At 50.3% G+C, this 19,502-nt stretch overlaps 2 protein-coding genes and 1 pseudogene across 2 annotated transcripts; 2 read left to right on the top strand and 1 right to left on the bottom strand.

Annotated features, from left to right (window-relative positions):
• Positions 1 to 7,363: 7,363 nt before the first annotated feature.
• LOC132478523 (uncharacterized) lies at positions 7,364 to 8,899 on the bottom strand (annotated as a pseudogene).
• Positions 8,900 to 10,641, top strand: RAMP2 (receptor activity modifying protein 2). The gene is made up of 4 exons (XM_060082152.1): positions 8,900 to 8,999; positions 9,428 to 9,493; positions 9,956 to 10,067; positions 10,197 to 10,641. The coding sequence occupies exons 1-4, from the start codon at positions 8,900 to 8,902 to the stop codon at positions 10,450 to 10,452; spliced, it is 534 nt and encodes a 177-aa protein (XP_059938135.1). The 3' UTR covers positions 10,453 to 10,641.
• A 3,987-nt stretch (positions 10,642 to 14,628) lies between these two features.
• Positions 14,629 to 19,425, top strand: VPS25 (vacuolar protein sorting 25 homolog). Its single transcript, XM_060082087.1, has 6 exons — positions 14,629 to 14,718; positions 14,933 to 15,078; positions 15,764 to 15,817; positions 16,488 to 16,576; positions 17,338 to 17,413; positions 18,825 to 19,425. Exons 1-6 carry the CDS (start codon positions 14,666 to 14,668, stop codon positions 18,935 to 18,937), a joined length of 531 nt encoding a protein of 176 aa, XP_059938070.1. The 5' UTR covers positions 14,629 to 14,665; the 3' UTR covers positions 18,938 to 19,425.
• The last annotated feature ends 77 nt before the right edge of the window (positions 19,426 to 19,502 follow it).

The raw sequence follows: 19,502 nt of genomic DNA on the forward strand, positions 1-19,502 counted from the left end.
CTCACACAGATGAAAAACTGTTCTGTCAGATCTTAAACTCGGGTCTCTGGATTGCAGATTTAGTGTTCTTTTCCTTATATCAGAAGCTTTGGCTTCGCTGTTTTCCTCTTGCTTATATCCAATTCACAAGCAAATCAAGGCAAATATTCCTTAATACTTGGCAATTTGCAGTGATGTTCCTTTCCATTCCAAATGCTTTCTAGACCAGTGGTTCTCAAATTTGGTTCACATTGAAATCATCTGGGGAGTTTTAATAACTACTGATTTCTTCCTCCCACCTTCAGAGAGCCTGATACATACATTGGTCTGGGGTTTGGCTTGGGCTTCAAGAATTCTCAGAGCATCCCAGGTGATTCCACTGTGTAACCGAGTTTGAGAACCATTACACTACATAAATAATTGTTGAAATAAAGAATATGGGTTTAAAGGGGGGGAAGGGGACAGGCAGCAGGTTAAAAAAAAGAATCTGGGTTATCTAAGGAGAGATGTTCAGAAGATCTGGATGTCAGGACTGAGACTGGAAAGCAGTTTGAGAACCATCAGATTATTGTTGTTAATTAACACCATGGAAGTGGACCACTTGGTTTTCAGGAAGTATGCAGAGTGACAAGAGGAGAGATACAAAGACATTCTGTGATAACAAAGAAAATATGGTTACAAAAATATTTTGAGGTGGAAAGGAAGGAAGGAGAGGGGATATATCTGTACATATCAGAGTGTACAACGCAGCTCAAGCTCCACCTCCTCATTAAGCCTGCCAGCCCCCCAGGATCTCCCCCAGCTTCAACTCCATTACCACTTTACACTCGCTACCAGGCTGTCTACCTCTCTCATATCCATCACAACGTTTGACATAGGACTAAACCCAGGGTTTAGTAATCCTTGTTCACTAGAGGATTATAAAACAACTTTCCACAACACCAGTAAGTGTGGGGTTCTTGGGGAAAATTTGTCTGCCAGTTAGTTCCTCTCTCCCTCTCTGATGGGAGAGAGTTTTTCCTGAGACCAGGCTCCTTCTTAGCCAACCATGGTCCATGAGACGCTGTCAGCCAATCTTTGGCCAGCTCTTCCTCTAACTTTTTCTTTTCCAACCCTTTACGTCTTTGCCCTATAAATTCGTAGAAAAACTGTTGGCAAGTGGTCAGCTACTGGACCTTTGAAAAACAGTACCATCACCCCTGCCCCACTCCTCCCAGCCCCACCCCCTGGCAGTTAATAGGAGAAAGGAAGAACTGTGTCACTCCTGGCTTCCAGTTGCTCATCTTGCTCTTAAATTGGAGGCCTCTGGGGCTGAAAGAAACTGGACAAAGTGTGCTGAGTAGCCTAATAGGGCTTTTTTTTTTTTTTTTTCCTGAAAGTTCCCTATTGTGGAAAAATAAAATAATGTGTTTAATTTCTGAAACCTGATGCCTGATTTGCCTTGGCAGCTATTCTCCTGGGCTTGGCCGAGAGTCCAGCAACACTAATATACTGATTAATACCAGCTCAACTTGCTCCCTGGAGAAGAGCATTATTTACTTGACCATTTTCTTAAATCCTTTTTAATTTGCATGTATTTTAGCATGATCTTATTGGCTTTAACATGCTGTATCTCTGACCACTGGCCCCAAAGAAGCCTCAGGGAAGACTGTTCTGCTCTGTGCACTCACAGCCCCATCACAAGCAAGATTTTGTTCCACCCAGTGATTAGAAATGACATGTCACGTGTTCTGTTTCTTCTGGGGCAGGCAAGTTCTAAGTGTACTTTTGTCCCCTGCTGGTCTTCAGGCCACTAGTAGAAAGGGAGGGAACTGATGCTTCCCAGAATTCAAACAGGGCTTTCTGCACTGTTCCTTCCTCCCTTCCAACTCTCCTCCCTTCCACGGTAACCCCTCGGCTCATTCTGCTCCTCCCTTGTAAAGCCCACAGGGATATCGAATAGCATTTCTCTGAGGGGACACAGAGGATTGAGGAACCTTGGGCCCCAGACAGTCCCTGACAGGGAACTGTAAACACAGCTGTGGAGATGGGAGCAACCCATCCTCCCTCCTCCCCCATTTCCCACCCAGAAGCAGAGAAAGGCCACCCTGCTGTGGGGAAACAAACAAGCAAACAAAACAAAGCACAGCCTAAAAGCCTGCATGAAGGTCACCAGAAACAAGCTGCTGCCCAGGCCTTGATGGGGCCAGCTGAAGTGCCAGACCCCTCCCTGAACACTTAGAGCAAAGGCAGCTCCAAAGCGAGTTGAGGTCTGGACATTACTGAGCCTGGAAACATGGCTCGATTTTTGAAGCCTCTTTCCACTCCTGGACATTTAGTCCTCTAATCTCAAAAACCCAGCTTTCCGCCTCAGGTACTTATCTCCTGACCCCTAGTTGCTTAGGGATCATAATAATGCATTCAATTCAGCAAGTAAGAACAGGCCCACAATAAACCCTTGTCCATGGCTCTTAGAAGTTTAAACTGTGAACCTCCAAGCCAAAATATTAGAAAGGGCCTCCTTAGCTTTTGTTAATTACAAAATAAATAATTCCAGCAGGAAGGAGAATTACTTTGGGGGATTCTTCGGTCGGATTCAGGTCTTGCTTTGCACATGCTCGGAAAGCTCCAACCCCACAGCTAGGGTGGTGCTGCCCATTCTCACTCTCTTGGCACAGTTATTGCAGGGCCTTGACCCCACGGGACACGCTCTTGGCACGGCGCTGCCTGGGAAGTAGCTCTGATCGGGTGGACAGCTAATGAGCTGTGCTTCCTTCCTGGCCATCAGGGCCGTCAACTGTAAAACTGCAGAAGTAGAAAGACAATAATAGCCTTCAAATACTGACCACTCAGTATGTGCCTGGCATTGTGCTACGTGCTTTACAGTAGGTCATCTCGTTCCATATGAAGTCAGCAATATTCTTACACTCATTTTACAACTGAGGAAACCAGGGCTTAAAGAGATTCTGGAACTTGGCCAAGGTCAGCCAGATGGTAAATGGCGGGGCCAGGATTTGGGCCCCACCATTCTGACTCCAAACCTACCCTCTAAACCATTCCACTCTACCGCCTCTTTTCTCTGAGGTCTTCTAGCTCTGAATCACAAGTCTGGATTTTCTCCATGGTTTTTTCCTTTCACTGGTGGCGCCAGGAAGAGAAATGTGTTTGGGACTCTCCTCTGCAAGTTCAGAGGAAAACAGTTCCTAATAGACAAGGGGCTCCTTACTTCCTCTGTACTAGAGATGCCAATCAAAGCTGGACACTGGACAGACCCCCATATCAGCAGGGCACAGCCTGTGTGAAAGACAAACAAATCCTAGCTAGACAGGAAAGGGGAGTTCCCCTTGGTTCTGTGACTCCGCCTTCTTTCTTCCCTGGCTTATCCGCAGGGTCCCATGCTGCTGATACTACGGCCCTTTGCACCCCACTGCAGCTAGGATGAGATACAAGGCTATGGAAACTCTTTTGGAGAAAGAAAAGTATAATACATAATCTACAGATTCCATGCACGACCCTGTATGGAAAGAACCAAAAATAAATCACATTTCTTTATACATTTAACAAATTGCTGTTAGTATTCACATATTCATTAGCTATTGGATTGTATGTGAACCTACATCATCTCGTACAATCCTTGCACGATGCCTGGGGGTAGGTACTTTTATCCCTGTTTTTCAGAGAAGAACATTGAGGCTCAGGGAGACTGACCACATTGGCCATGGCCACATAACTGGTAAGTAGGAGGGCCGGAATTCAAACCCAGGCTAGGACTATCTGACTCCAAAGCCTGTATTCTTTTCAATAAAGAGTGTTGTGTAATGAAAACAACCAAAATTATGAAATGGGAAGGATCCCAGAATATCTTGGAAATAGAGTTTCATAACTATATGTGGTACACATTATGATAGTAACTACCATTTATTGCTTACTAGTGCCGGGCATCGGGCCAAATGCTTTAACACGCTTCATCGCTACTGCTCAGTGAGATACATGCTAGTAACCCCATTTCTGCAGGTAAGAAAACAAGCAAGCTCAAAGGAGTCAAGTAACTTGCACAAGGTCACCTAAGTGACCTTCTGTCTACAGGTTGGATAGCAGGTCGACTTCCATCAGGTGTTAACCTTTCTTAGCCTCAGTTTCCTCCTTTGTAAAGTGGGTTGCTCTGGTACCTACTGTAATGGAGTTGTGAGGGTTTTTTTTGATGATGGTGGTGGTGGTGGTTTTTGTTGTTGTTTGTTTGTTTTGGCCACGCCACGAGGCATGTGGGATCTTAAGCTCCCCAACCAGGGATCGAACCCATGGCCCCTGCAGTGGAAACACGTAGCCTTAACCACTGGACCACCAGGGAATTCCCTGAGTTGAGATTTTTAAGTGAAACAATTTGTATGAAGCACTGAGCACACTGCTTGGCTCCCTCAGGGCATCCCCATGTTACACAACACCTAGAGTTCTGGGGTGCTGGGTGTGGGTGGAAGGATTCCTGGGGATGGTTTCAGAGGACGGTCCTAAGGAATGGAAGAAGGGTGAGAGCAATCCTGGCATCTGGCATTGGGTCCTGACAGCAACCATGAGTCAGCCCCAGGTGCCGAGGGACCAGCCGTGTTCTCAGCACTGCTGGGTGTGTGCTGTGGTCTCTTGGCCATGGTCCTCTTCAGTCACACTGTCTGAATGTCGTTCTTGTAAATCTGGCCTGGGTTCTTTTCAGAAAAACAGCCTCCACCATGTGATGTCATGGTCCAGCCTTGGTCAGGGAAGGAAGCAGGGAGGAGGTTGTGTGTACAGAGTTGGGTGAAACAGGATCTTCTTATTTCTGGAGGGGCCCATCTGGTCCAAGAAACTCTCTACCCTTCTCCCCTCCCCTCAAGACTCAGTAAAGAATCAATATTCTGATCTGGAGTGAGAGGGAGGTGATAAGTCTAATGGTTAAGACATGAAGTTTAGCATCAAACGGTCCTGGGTTCATAGCCTGGCTCTGCCAATTACTTCCTCTGGGACCTTGAGCAAATCACTCCTGTTTTCCCCATTTCACCCATGGACAAGATAATTCTGATGTTATGGTAGTGAAGTTTTAAGAAATGCTTGGAAATCACTCAGCATATGTGTCAGGGAACACACTCTGCAGCACATAGTAATTGTTCAATAAATGTAGCTACTATTAAGTCCCCAGCAGTTGATGAGGAATATGGCTTGACAATTTTCTCTGCTTTTTACGTATAACTTATAGATACTATAAGAGAGCCAGCGTTTTCTCCAATAACCGTTCTTCCCTGTGAGAGGTGGTCATGCTCCTCACGCCAGCACCCTGGAGATGAGGAGGCTGGGGAGAGGCGGAGTAGTTGTGTCCCTACCCCTTTGTCTTCCCTCCCTTAGCCAGCTGGCTCCCTGGCTGTAGCTCTTCTGGTTCCCCCAGCTGCCTCCCTGCCCTCTGAAGAAGCCTGTCTCCTCTCTCCAGATTGGAAAGATTAGCTCCCCCCAGCCAGAACTTCGGGCTTCCCTGACCCTGGCTCTCCCCCACACCTTCTCCTGTGCTCCGCTCTTTATTTTGCAGACAGCCGGGGAGGAGGCCAGCGTGTATGATTGTCTCTATGCAGTAGAAAAGCTAATTCCTGGATGCTCTGCATGTAATTTCATTGTGTAGGAGGCCCCCAGTGCTTTTGACTCCCCCTATGTTGTTCTGGACTTGTCTGTGTGCCTAGGGGGAAGGCTGAGGATTAGAAATGGCACTCCTTCTTAGGATCAAGTTACCTCTCCCCCTGCTCCAGGCAGGATGACCTTTGGCCCCTAATAAGAAGGGAAATTTACATGGCGGTAAGATCCCTGCCCAGGAGAAGTCAATATAGGTTGAGGCCAGAAATCTCAGGTCAATGTCCAGCTGGATCAGAACCAGATCCCTCTCTTCCCAAGCACTGGGGGTGGGAGTGGGCTAAGGACAGAGGAATAAGGGATTGTGTAGGAAACTCAAAGTCTAGACTCTACTAGATATAAGGAACAAAGACTGAAGCCAATATACTACACTGCAGTTAAAAGGAAAGAGGCACATCTGTATATGGTATCATGGAAAAATGACCCAAGGCATTACTAATTTTTTTTTTTTTTTTTGCGGTACACGGGTCTCTCACTGTTGTGGCCTCTCCCGTTGCGGAGCACAGGCTCCGGACACGCAGGCTCAGCGGCCATGGCTCACGGGCCTAGCCGCTCCACGGCATGTGGGATCTTCCCGGACTGGGGCACGACCTCATGTCCCCTGCATCGGCAGGCAGACTCTCAACCACTACGCCACCAGGGAAGCCCGACATTACTAATTTTTAAAAAGTCGCTGAACAACAAGGATATTAATTCCTATTTATGCTTTTTTTAGGTCCAAACTACCTGGGGGAGGTGAGAAAGGAATGGGGTTATAACGTTTTCTGTGTTTAAGTATCCTGCAATGAGTCTATACTTATGTATTACTTGCAATTAAAAAGTATGTCTTTATAGCAAAAAGTATATATTTTAAAGCAGAAATGGGCTTAGAAAGGAAAGGTAACGGTCCCCAGGGTGGAAAATATGACTTCCCATGAAAGAGCCAGCCTCTGTCCCTAATGAAGCCCTTCTCTGGCCCCTTGCTGCAGATCATGGGACTATTTCCTATGACAACTTGGAAAAGGTGAGGTCTCTAGTCCCCGTTCAGTCCCAAAGGACCCCGATAGCAGCAGACCCCCAGTTACCAGGATGCTCCCAGGGGTCAAATGAAAAGAGCCAAACATCCAACTGGCTAGGAAAAGTGAGAAGAGGAAAATCAGGGAGAGGAAATTTCCAGATTCTCCAACAGGTTTGAACTCCCAAGTTCAGGGAGGACTACAGCAAGCTCTCCTTTGGAGGTCAGGTCTCCACATCATGAGGCAAGCTCAACTCCAACTCTAGGCTAAAATACCGCTTCCTACCAAGTCACTTGTATTTTCCCTTTTGCTACTAAGGTCATTTTATATATGAAAATGTTGCGCTCCAAAGATGTGAAATGGCCTACCTAAGGTTACACAGCAAGACAGAGGCAAAACCTGCCTTCAGAATCCTAACCAATGTTTGTTTGTTTTTATCCATTATACCATACTGCCTTATTTAAAACCCAACATTTGTTTTTGTCAACTTTAATCTTGATCCCAACCCTAGTCTTTACCCACAGTGGGCTCAGGTGCCTCTGGCCAGTGGAAATGGCTGATTTTGCTTTCTGCTTCTCCTTGCTTCCTCCTCCCATCTTATCACCTAGAAATCTCCCTCTTGACCACGTTTCCTTCTTGAAAAGGGCAATCACAGGTGGGAGGGAGGGAAGGAACGGAGTTTGTCCCTGGCCTGAAGTGACTCCAAGGCAGCCTGGCTCTTTTCTGCCCATTGCAGAAGATGATCCTCACCAGGAAGGCTTTGGGGTTCATGCCAAGTGGGCCAATTCCCTTCTCCCTCTGGATGCCTTGCTAAAGCAACCTCTTGATCCTAGCTATGGAGGAACAACAGGTGATCAGTGGCCATGATTCAAGAGCCTAAGACCCCGAGATGAAGATTTGAAGAGAGATGGTGCAAGATAATTTGTGGTGGGAAGGAATCAGTAACGTGGTACAACAGCAGCAGCTGAGTCCAAGGGTCAGTGTCTGGGAGTAATTTAGGAAAGTTCAGTGCTGACAGCTGTGTCTGGAGTCGAACGTCATGGCCAAATCAGCTCCTGGGATCCTCGGCTGCTTCAGGCCTACGAAGCTCTGGCTCAGGACACACAGGGACAGCTGTGGTGTGGCAGAAGTCAGGGCCGCTGGGGCCCCAGGCTCAGCCTTGCTGTTTCTCAGTGGTGTGGCTTTAGGCAAGTCCTTAGGAAAGGAGAAAAGGAAAGAAGCATCTGCCTAGTGAGTGCGGTGCCCTTTCACAAGTTTCACTCTCACGACAGATTAATGAGGAGGGTGACGTCCCTCTTTCACATGGGAGGAATCTGAGAATTCATGAAGGTAACTGAGGTCATTCCAGGCTATATAGCTGGAAAATGGGAAGACAGAATTAGGACTCAGAGCTTCTGAGCTCAAGTCCTGGGCTCTTTCCCCTGAGCTTTAGCTTCTTCCTCTGTAAATAATGTACCCACCTCATGCATGAAGTCACACACTGTAGGTTCTAAACCTTCCCTTTTCACAACCTTGGCCCTGAGGAGTTGCGGCCACCTTCTTCTTGGGAATGGAGCAGTCTTACTTTTGCCCCTGCACTCAATCTGGTGTGTGGGTCTAGGCCCCAGGGGGTGCCTCGAAGGTAGGGTATTCGGACTTTGCTTTCCCCTCTACCTCTATCCCCAGGCCTTCTCCAGACTCCGAAGGTCTGGCTCCCTCTTCTCCTCCTCCTCCTCCTCGATTTTGGCAGGCGGGCTGACATCAGTGGGTGTTCCCAAGGAAAGGGAACTCTGAGCCCAGCTCCACGGGCCCCTTCCCCCACGGCCCCGGACAGCCCCAACCCCCAGCCTTAGAAACCGCAGCGTTCAGAGGCCCTCTGAGCTCCCAAACCCCTCCCTCTTTTCGCTACCCGCCCCCCCCACGCCCCCGCCGCCTCGCGGAGGAAGAGAAGGGGCTGCTAGAGTCCGGGGAGCGGAGGCTCAGAGACCCCGACGAGTCCTGGGCGCCACGCAGCCGAGCCCAGGAAATGGATGCCGGTTCTGGGGTTACGAGGGGAGCTGTCCAGCCCCGCAGGGTGAGCTAGCAGAAAGGGTGAGCCAACGTCGGCCAGGCGGAGGGAGCGGCGGGCGCCAGGGCCGGGTGGGGCAGCGACTCCCCCTCCAGCCCGCCGGCCCCGGGCGTCGCCCCCGCCCCCCACGTGGCCGCAGCCGTCCCAGCCCCTGCGAGGAAGCGGCGCGGTTTCCTGCGGCTTGGGACGGGGATATAGGCGCCCCCGCCCGGGCCCGGCTCAGCGCCGCCGCTCCTCCTCGCCTGTTCGCCGCGCGATGGCCTCGCTCCGGGCGGAGCGCGCTGCCGGCGGCCCGCGGCTCCCCGCGACCGGCGCCGGGCGACCGGCAGCGCTCCGCCTCCTCCTGCTGCTGGGCGGTAAGCGCAGCGCCTCGAGGCCCGGGCGGGAGGCGCGGGAGGCCCTGGAGGGGAGAGGGGCTGGACGGCCAAGACCGGAACGGGCCCCGGGGTGCGGGTGCGGACAGCGCTGCTCTTTGGACGGTCCCTGGCCCCACCACGGTGAGGGCGCAGCGCGAGCTGCCTCCCACTGGGGAAAAGCTGGCGTGCCCGGGTCCCACGGAGAGGTCTTGGGACGTCTGGAGCTGGCGAGGAGGGAGGGGTTTGGATGTGAGTGGGAATGAATTGGTGCAGCCCCTCTCTTCCGGGCACTGAGGCGTCCCGTGGGGGCCTGGATTGCTTCTCTTTTTCTTCCGAGAGTAGCCCTGACTTCCAAGGGTCTCAGCCCCCAACCCACACACCCCTTCCTCCAGGCTCCAGAGCCCCATCATCCCCTCTTCTGCCCACAGCTGTCCTGAAGCCCCAGGAGTCCCTGGCTCAACTTCTTCCCACCCCAGACGGCTTAAAGTCAGAAGGTGAGTACCCAGCAGCTGTGGGAGGGTGGCCCAGGGCAAGGAGAAGAGAGGTCAGTGGGGAGTGTCCTTTTCTCACAAGCCAGGCCCCAAACCCAATTGGTGCCCCTAAGTTCTGCTCTGTTCTCTCTTGGGGTTCCTTGTGGTCTACCTCTCATCCCACAAAGCCTCTAGCCAGCTCTGAGCTGGCCCACCCCACAGGTGGATTAGAAGATCCCAGAAAAAGTGCATGTGGAAGTTCTTGCCAAGCTGGGTAGTGCTGGGCACATGGAAGACATTAAATTTTTCCTGAGCTGAGGCTGTCTCCTCAGCCAGGACTGTCTTGCTTGGGAAGGTTTCCGAGGCTCTCCGGGTAGTTCCCATATTTGAAGACAGGAACAGTGGTTCCTCAATGGAAGTACCTGGACCAGAGGGCTTGGAGGGTGGCGTAGGGGTGTGGTCAATGTGCAGCATCTCTGCCCACAGGGAAAACAGTGGAGGAGAAGTATGAGACAATTGTCCTACGTTGCTGGGATGATTATAAGGTTCAAATGGACTCTATCGAAAAGGATTGGTGTGACTGGGCCCTCATTAGCAGGTAGGGGCAGTGCTGGAGGGCGGCTTGGGCCAGGGCTGGGGCTTGCTCCTTGTGGGCCTTGAGTGAGTGTGGGACAGTCCTCTTTTGGGGCCCAACCCTTCCCTCACTCTAGTCCTCTCCTGTCCCCAGGCCTTACAGCATCCTTCGAGACTGCTTGGAAAGGAATGCAGAAGAGTTTGGCCTGGGCTTCCCCAATCCCTGGGCAGAACAGATGATCTTTGAGACTCACCAGATCCACTTTGCCAACTGCTCCCTGGGGCAGCCCCCCTTCTCAGACCCCCCAGAGGATGTGCTCCTGGCCATGATCATAGCCCCCATCTGCCTCATCCCCTTCCTCGTCACCCTTGTGGTGTGGAGGAGTAAAGACAGTGAAGCCCAGACCTAGGGTGGCGTGAGCTCTTCAGCCGCCATCTTACTCCTTTCGTCTGCCGCCACCAGGTCTCTCCCCTCCCCTCCCTACTTCCTTCCCTCACTCCTACCCCAACTGCAGATCCTTAGATCGGTGGAAATGGAAGCTGGGTGGGGTCAAGGCTCAAGTTCTGTAATCTTCAAAATAAAACTGTTTTTTTTTGTACACTGTTCCCCTCCCCATCCCAGTGGGGCCTGTGTCCTTCCCAGAGTCTCTGCCATTCCCACAGGCCCTCCGTTCTGAGCAGCAGAGCTGGAAGAATCTGGATAGGCCCATTGTTTTGTTCACTTACTTGCCCCCCACCACCCCTTCCCCCACCCGAAGACCACACCCCTATACTTCCTCCTCCCAAGGCCAGGCCTTTCCTGCGTCTATCCAAACCCAGCTCCAGGAAACGTGCAGGAAGAGACTCCCTTCCGGTCTGGAGAGCAGCCGGGGAGGTGAGGGGGGTGGGATGAGGGAGGACTCTTTGCTGTGGCTCCTGCAAGAAGGAAGAGGGTGCCACCCAGGTGCCCTGAATTTTTCCTTTCCTCATGCCTCAGTTTCCTCCCAGGGCCTGGGAATAGGAGCTCTGATCTGACCAACAGGAGTCCATCCCTAAGGACCTCAGGATTGAGGACAAAGGCAGTGGGGGCTTCCTCTACTAGACTCGCCACAGGACTTCCCCTCCAGGTCCTTGGCCCTCATCCTACATTGTCCTGGACCCTGGGTGGGTGTGGCCTACAGCCTGGCCACACACTGCCCCCTGGTGTCGACTAAGGCTAACAACCAGAAGATGGGCGTGGCCTGGAAGAAGCTCAAAACTGAACCCTGTGGTCAGAGACCTGTCATGCCCATAGCAACCACTAGTTCTTCACTGGATGCTTCTGTTAGCTTCTTGAGCCATACTTATGCTCCCTTTCCCACTTATTAGGGACATACCTAGCGACCCACCATTTCTGTATATGGACACTCCTATATGTTCCCTGGATGGTGAGGTCCAGTTCTCCCCATGGAAACTTCACCTCCAGTTCTCCCTGGGACAAACCTGCCAGGTCATCAGAAACGTCTAGAGAGTTACTTGGTTCTTCAAAGACACCTGTTTATTCCTTGTGGCACCTGGCACCTCTTTAGGAACTCTCCTTCCCTCCTTGTTGAAATGTAAGCCTCCCTGAGTACATGCATATCCACTTCCTGGGACATGCCTGTCTATTCCACAGATATATACCTATATGCTTCTAGAACATATCTGTTTATTCTCTGAGACACACTTTTCCTCTCAGGACACATCTGTCTCTAGAGACATACCTATTCCCTAGGACATTTAGAGTTTTCACCAGAGAGAAATCTTTGCTCTATTTCCATGAATGCATCTGTCTTCTCCCAGGATATATCCATGCTCTTTTTGACCCATATTTGCCTTCATGCATTTTACTAATATACATCAAAGGCATGTTGGTGTAAGACACTGTATATTGCATATTGTGTTGGGAAGATAAGTTAGATAAGGCTTGGTTTCTGCTTCCAATGGCTTTCATCTAGTAGGGGAGCCGACATGTACACAAATAAAACAGTGTAGTGTGTGATGAGAGTCATGCAAGGGATGCAAGCCAAATGTTTTCTGAGTGCAAAGGAAGGAGGGGCCCATTTAGCTAAGGTGCAATCACAGGAGGTGAGACCACAGGAGGGTGATTGTGGAGTTGGCACCTGACTAGGCCTTAGATGGAGTACATTCCCCTACGGGAGAGAGTCGAAAGGGAGGTGAATTAGAAAATTATTGCAATAATCTAGGTTTGAGAGGACAAGGGCATGGACCAAAGGAGTGGTGAATGGGGAAATGGAAAATAATTAAAAAGTAGGGAACTTCCCTGGTGGTGCAGTGGTTAAGAATATGCCTGCCAATGCAGAGGACACGGGTTCGAGCCCTGGTCTGGGAAGATCCCACATGCTGTGGAGCAACTAAGCCCGTGCGCCACGACTACTGAACCTGCACTCTAGAGCCCGTGATCCACAACTACTGAAGCCTAGAGCCCGTGCTCCGCAACAAGAGAAGCTGCCTCAATGAGAAGCCCGTGCACCGCAACAAAGAGTAGCCCCCGGTCGCCGCAACTAGAGAAAGCCCATGCGTGGCAATAAAGACCTAACTCAGCCAAAAATAAAATATTAATTAATTAAAAAAGAAGTGAGCAGAAAAAAAGCAATTAAAAAATAAAAATAAGGAAAGTTTATTAAAAATAGGGGAGGGATTTGGATATGAAGGTGAAGTAGAGGAGAGGTTAGAGCTGACTTTGGCTTTGAACCTGGGTGCCATTAGAAGGAGAAGCTGGCCTGAAGAAAATGGTGTATAATATGAATAACAATGGAACAAGCTGTTATGTACTGTAGAGAGAAGTGGGAGTGGTGGTGGTGCTGCTAGTGGTAGAAAAGGGTTGGAGCTAGAAATATAGGGTTAGGAGTCCCCTGCACAGAAATGCCATGTGAAGCCATGAAAGGGATGAGAGTTCCCGGAGAGAAGGTGTACCGAAGAAGGCTAAGGTCCTTTAGGAAACACCCACATGTAAACAATGAGGACAAAAGAAGACAAAGGGAAAGATAGCAGATAGCAGAACAAGGATAAAGCAGTGCCATGGAAGTGAAGGAGATGATACCTTTGAGAGAACTTTTTTTTTTTTTTTGATGTGGACCATTTTTAAAGTTTATTGAATTTGTCACAATACTGCTTCTGATTTATGTTTTGGTTTTTTGGCCACGAGGCATGTGGGATCTTAGCTCCCCAACCAGGGATCGAACCCGCACCCCCTGCCCTGGAAGGCGAAGTCCCAACCACTGGACTGCCAGGGAAGTCCCAAGAGAACATTATCTATTGAATGGTTCATTCATTCATTCATTCAACAAATATTTGTTGGGCACTTCTGTGGACCAGGAACTGTACACAGTGAAGGATGGACTTTGGTGGGGGAGACGTTAGAGATCAGACAGGAAATTGAGAGGGTGGTAGAGTCAAGGAAACTACATATTTTCCAGTAGGGATGACGTCAGCATGTTTGTAGACGAGAGGAGCCAGGGGAAAGGGAAAGAGGGAATATGATACACAGAGAAGTCCTGGAGGAAACTGGAAAGGAGAGGCAATCAGCTGCCAAAGGGTTGACCTTGTAAAGGAAGAGTGATACTTCTTCCTTTGAGTCCAAAAGGAAGGAGTAAAAGTGAGAGAGAGTTTTGAGAGACGAATCCAGTGTGATGACAGAGAGGAAAGATTAAGAGGTTCACATGCATGGCCTCAGTCTCATAAAAATAGAAAGGAAGGGCATTCTGCAGAGATGGAGGAGATGGGAACAGGTGGAATGGCATGATGAGTGTGGAAAAGTTTGAAGAGTTACCTTGAGGGATGTGACAGGGAGCCAATAAAAGACAAAGCATCACTGGGCTGCACTGATTGCCTGGCATTGAGGTCAGTCAGGGAATCTGGGGTTCAGTCAGCAGGTTCCGGTGAATTTTTTTTTTTTCAGTAATACTCCTGGGCCCAGGCGTGAAAAAAAGAAGATGGGGGTGGGGTGGGGAGGTGGGCAGGGATCAACGACTCTGGTTTGGAAACTGAGCAGCAGGTAGGCAGGCAAGGGGACAGACTTAAGTAGTCTAGTCTGGGGAAGGAGTCAGATAAGACCAAAAGGGGTCCAGGGACTTGAGGCTAGAAAGGTGAGGACGTGGGAGAGGTGAGAGAGAGGTGGCTGTGCTCAAATACAGCAGCTCTGAATAATGGAAGCAGAGCCATTTCCAGCGATAAAAGCTACAAATGAGCTCTTGGGGAATGATGGAGTCGAAGAACACAGGAATTGAGGGCAACTGCGAGGGACTGAAGTTAAATGACACAAATGTTAATATTAAAAGAAGCCTAGTATAGTGGAAAGAAGCCTAGGCTGGGTTCTGGAGACCTGGGTTCTACTTGCAGTTCTACTAACTGTGCCCACTTTGAGGGAGTGACTGCCCTTCTCTGGGGTGGAATCAGAAGACTTCTCAGGGCCCTTTCTGCTCTAGACGGTAAGGATTTGGGGATAATAGCAAGGGACGGGTTGACAAGAACGATCCCTCCCGTTGGGCCGCCCCTCTCCCCAGAGGAGCCCGGAACCTTTCTGCTGTGCTTTCTGCCCGGACGTGCCGGAGAGGAGACCGGAAGTCCTTTGCCGCCGGGTTCCGGGTTTCCTGGGCTACTACGATGGCGATGAGTTTCGAGTGGCCGTGGCAGTATCGCTTCCCGCCCTTCTTTACGTGAGGCTCAGACCCCGAGAAGCCCCGCTGGGCCTCCCTCCCCTCCCTCGGACCCCGGGCTCAGCACTGATGCTTCACATGGGGAGGGGGAGAACGGATCCGGTCGCCGCCACCCTCAGTCTCTCACTTTCTCCCCCGAGCGCGCCTCTGGCAAGTGCTGCCACTCGCCCTCTCACTTCCTCTAATTCTCCGCCCCACCCGCTTCACCCGGCAGGTTGCAGCCGAACGTGGACACTCGGCAGAAGCAGCTGGCCGCCTGGTGCTCGCTAGTCCTGTCCTTCTGTCGCCTGCACAAACAGTCCAGCATGACGGTGATGGAAGCTCAGGAGAGCCCGCTCTTCAACAACGTGAAGCTACAGCGTATCCTCCCTCAGGCTCTTCCACACCCCCCATACATGCACTTCCACACTTTCCCACATGCCCAGACTTCACACTCCTCTTCACCCACAGAAGGGTTCCCACCCCAACTGGCCTTGGGAAAGAGCCAGACTGTGTAGCTGACATCCATTTTACCTCCAACTCCAACCCAAATGTAGCACCAAGCCCTCTTGTCCGCGGCAGTGATGAGTACCCAGGTGTCATTCAGATCTTAGAATTTCTGCCCTAAAACCACGTACCAAGTTTTTCAACCTGAGCCTTTTTGACTCGTTGAAACTTTTGTCCTCTGTATGAGGCTCAAACTCTGGCATTACCTTTAGTAATTTTCTCTGCCTACTCTCCTTGTCCCAGGAAGTAAGGGTGGTTTTCTTTTGCTGCCTGATTCATCCCTAAAATATCTAGAGAATGGCTTCAGGAAGGAGAGGACAGAGGGTGAGAAATGATAGTACCTTTCATTCCCTAAAGCTCTTCCTTTTAATTACACTAGTTTCTCTTTACCTTCCTGCCCCCAATATGCAGAAAATGCCAGTTTATATCCTGTTGGGGCGTTGCACATCTGTGTGTGTAGGTGGGAGAAGAAGGGTTGTTTGTAGCATGAGCCTGGCTCTGAGAAATTTTATCCCACCCAGTTCATTCCATTAATACCATTCCCTTAACCTTAAACCAGGGAAGCTGCCCGTGGAATCAATCCAGGTTGTATTAGAGGAGCTGAGGAAGAAAGGTGGGTTCAGTTCCCCAGATTCCTTATTTTTCATTCTACTTGGGTTTTCCTGAGGGCAGATTAGCACAAGTCTTTTTTTTTTTTTTAACCCTTCAGTGGCTTTTTAAAAAATTAATTAATTAATTTTTATTTTTGGCTGCGTTGAGTCTTTGTTGCTGCGCGGGGGCTTTCTCTAGTTGTGGTGAGTGGGGGCTACTCTTCGTTGCAGTGTGTGGGCTTCTCATTGCGGTGGCTTGTTGCAGAGCACGGGTTCTAGGTGCGTGGGCTTAGCTGCTCTGCGGCATGTGGGATCTTCCCGGACCAGGGCTTGAACCCCTGTCCCCTGCATTGGCAGGTGGATTCTCAACCACTGCGTCACCAGGGAAGCCCCCACAAGTCTTTTCTTTTAAGAACTTTTTTTTTTTTCCTCGCCTGGCTTGGAGCCCAGAGTGTTCTGTACAATAGCTCAATTCCCTGAGTTCTTTTCCCCCATTCGTATACAAAATTGAAATCTCTCCATCTGTGCCCCAAGACCTGAAGAGGAGAATGGATGCCTTGCAGATAGTAATAGTAAAACAATTCTTGAATTTCTCTTTCTGAAAGCTGAGTCTCTTACACTCTCTTCCACCTTGGTTTTTGCCTCATTGTCTCTTCTTAGAGCATGGTGCTTTCATAAGTATCTGTTTTGCAGGGAACCTCGAGTGGTTGGATAAGAACAAGTCTAGCTTCCTGATCATGTGGCGGAGGCCAGAAGAATGGGGGAAGCTCATCTATCAGTGGGTGAGACTATTCTGACGCAGTGACCCATGGCAAAGGAGAATGAATCTGTGCTCAGCAGATGCCTGGTGTTTTCAGATCCAGACTGAGCAGAGTGGGAGGGGGCAGAAAGAGGAAGTGTAGGTCTTCCAGGCAAGCCTCTTTCAATGACTCAATTTCCCTGGCTGGAAAGAACTTTCCTTCTTTTGCCAGTAGGAGGCCAGAGAGGCCATGTTTGGAGAATGCAGTACTGGAAACCACGAGTACTATTGTTGGCTGGAGCCTCTGGCCACAGGAGATAAATGGGGAAAGGAAGGGAAAAAAACACAAAAACCTGGAGCCCCTCCCCCACTACATCCTTATGGGGCTGTCCACAATATAAATGAGACTTTCTGAACAGTGTGGGTGTGGGGACAGACTCTCTCCCCTGCATTCCCTGTCAGCACCAGCCCTAAACATTCCCAAGGGAGAAATGAAGGGAAGAAGCGTCAACAACCCAAATATAACAAACACACACCACCCATTCTTGAACAGGAAAACAACCAGAATGAGAGGTCACTCCTCAGACACGTGAAGGCCTGTGGTTTAGTGGTTCCGAGCGTGTGTGTACATGTATAAATATAGCACCTGTAGGGTTTGTGGGTTTTAGGCCACTCCTCTGCTGAGGTGACAGCTCTCGTTTGGGAACAAGTATCATTCCTGGGTCAGAGAGGTGGAGCTGGTGAGTTTACCTTCTCCCAGGAAATTCCTGGTTCTTATTCAGTCCCTGTTTTCTGTGTCCATAGGTTTCCAGGAGTGGCCAGAACAACTCCGTGTTCACCTTGTACGAACTGACCAATGGGGAAGACACAGAGGATGAGGGTAATGCTTTTCCCTTTCTCCCCAGTTTTGTTATCTGAATCCTCCTCCGTCTAATTTTTGTTTACTTGACATTCAGATTTCGCATTTTCCTGCCTCTAAATTCCAAATACTAAATAATACAAAGGTTCTTAACCCATGTCCAAGATTTCCATAAACCACATGAATTCACATGCAGAGAACCCACAGAGTTTGTTTGTGGGGGTGTGTGTGCATTTTTCTCGGCATCGAGTCCATATTATAAGATCTTGAAGGGCATCTGTGACCCATGAAAAGTTAAGAATTATTGGTAGAGATGCCGAATGAGGAGCTAGGGCGGAGATTAAGCCTGAGATTTCATTCCTTGCTGACTCAGGCTTTCTTTCACCCTTTATTCTCATAGAGGGCTCAGATCTGTGGGTGTCAGCTGAAGGGACTGGGCCTACACTCCCATCCCCACCCCCTGCCCTTTAGAATACTATGGTTTCTGGCCAGACAAGGATTTGTATACTGTTTGATTTTTACATAGTGTAAATACTCTCTCAGCTCTTTTATCTCTGACTTCATATTCTGATCCCCAGGATCACCAAAAGTACCAATCTGAGCTGGGGAAAAAGGGGCACCTCCCCTTTCTGCCAGGCCTGGCTGCCCCAACAGAGTTTACAGCTCTTGGCTTCCCCCCCCCCCCACCCTTTCCTGCAGGCCTCTGCTTGCTACTCCCACCATCATGCCATGACTTCAGTGTTGCAGCCTTGCCCAGCCCACCGCTCAGGCCAGGCAAAGCTGGAGGCTTCCTCAGAAAGCAAGCTCCCTGACTCAAGAGCTGGGCCCCCGCAGGGGGTGAGGTGTGCAAGCCTGTTAGGGCTTGCCTCCTGCCTCTCACATCTCCCTGCAGTATCTTGCCATATCTCCAGATACTCAGCTGGCCCTTGGCTCCCAGCCTTGTTCCTTTTCACTAGGAAAGGGCAGATATCTGTGCTGGACCTTAACAGTCTCCTGGCCAGAGGCATGGCTATACCTCTTTGTGTTAGAACAGGTCCTCCCAATGGGTACAGATGCAGTTAGGGTCAGCGTACAGTGACAAGGGACTTGACCTCCCTACACTTGATTGTCAGGGCCCCTTCTTTGTGGCCCACAAGCAAACGGTGTTACTCTTGTATATCAGACACTAGTGGGCGGGGGGGCTAGTGCGAGGGTGCGTGTGGGTTGAGTCTGACAGAAGAAACAGGAAGGGGGAATAAGCATGAACTCTCATTTCATGTTGACTCAGGCTTTCTTCCACTCCTTACTCCTAAGGAACACCCAGGAAGGGTGAGTGGGGGCAGCTGTAGCGGTACACCTGGCCTGGAAAGTTCTGTTTCCAGCTGGCCTGCTCTTAGAGGCCTTGAGCCCCAAGGAGCTGAGTGTCCCTGACTACCCATCTCTCCCCGTCCAGAGTTCCACGGGCTGGATGAGGCAACCCTACTGCGGGCTCTGCAGGCCCTACAGCAGGAGCACAAGGCCGAGATCATCACTGTCAGCGATGGCCGAGGCGTCAAGTTCTTCTAGCAGAAACCTGTCTCCCTTTACTTCTTACCTCCCACCCTTCCAGGGCTTTCAAAGGGAGACAGACCAAGTGTCCCCACAGACTGGATCCGTGGCTCCACCAGACTCCAAAGGGCTGCAGTCCAGGGGTGGGTTTCCCACTTATCCCACGTGTCTGTCCCTGGGATAGGGTGAGGCTGAGGTGCCAGGGAGGAAAGATGTGCTGCTCCCTGCCTCACCTCCTCTCGTGAGCTGGGGCCTGTAAACCTAAACACAAACTTCATTTGTGTCACACATGTAAGTACATACACACATGCCCCGGCACAAGCTTCTGTTTCTTCCCCCTCCCACCCCTTTAGCTGCCGCTGGTGCTGGATCTTTCCTAGGGGACGGGCGAAGCCCTGGCTGCAGGCAGCCTTTCAGGCAATGTGAAGATAGGAGGCCCAGGACGGGGCCTGGCAATGAGAGGTGGGGCCGGACACTGACTTATGATATTAAAAAGCTTAACCCTACTGCCTGCTGCTGAGGTTATTACTGGAGTGGGCAAAGGGAGGGCTGTGAAGTGTTAACCCCCTGAGTGAATCCCAGC

The sequence above is a fragment of the Mesoplodon densirostris genome, chromosome 18 (genome assembly GCF_025265405.1).
Source record: "Mesoplodon densirostris isolate mMesDen1 chromosome 18, mMesDen1 primary haplotype, whole genome shotgun sequence".
Lineage (NCBI taxonomy): Eukaryota > Metazoa > Chordata > Mammalia > Artiodactyla > Ziphiidae > Mesoplodon > Mesoplodon densirostris.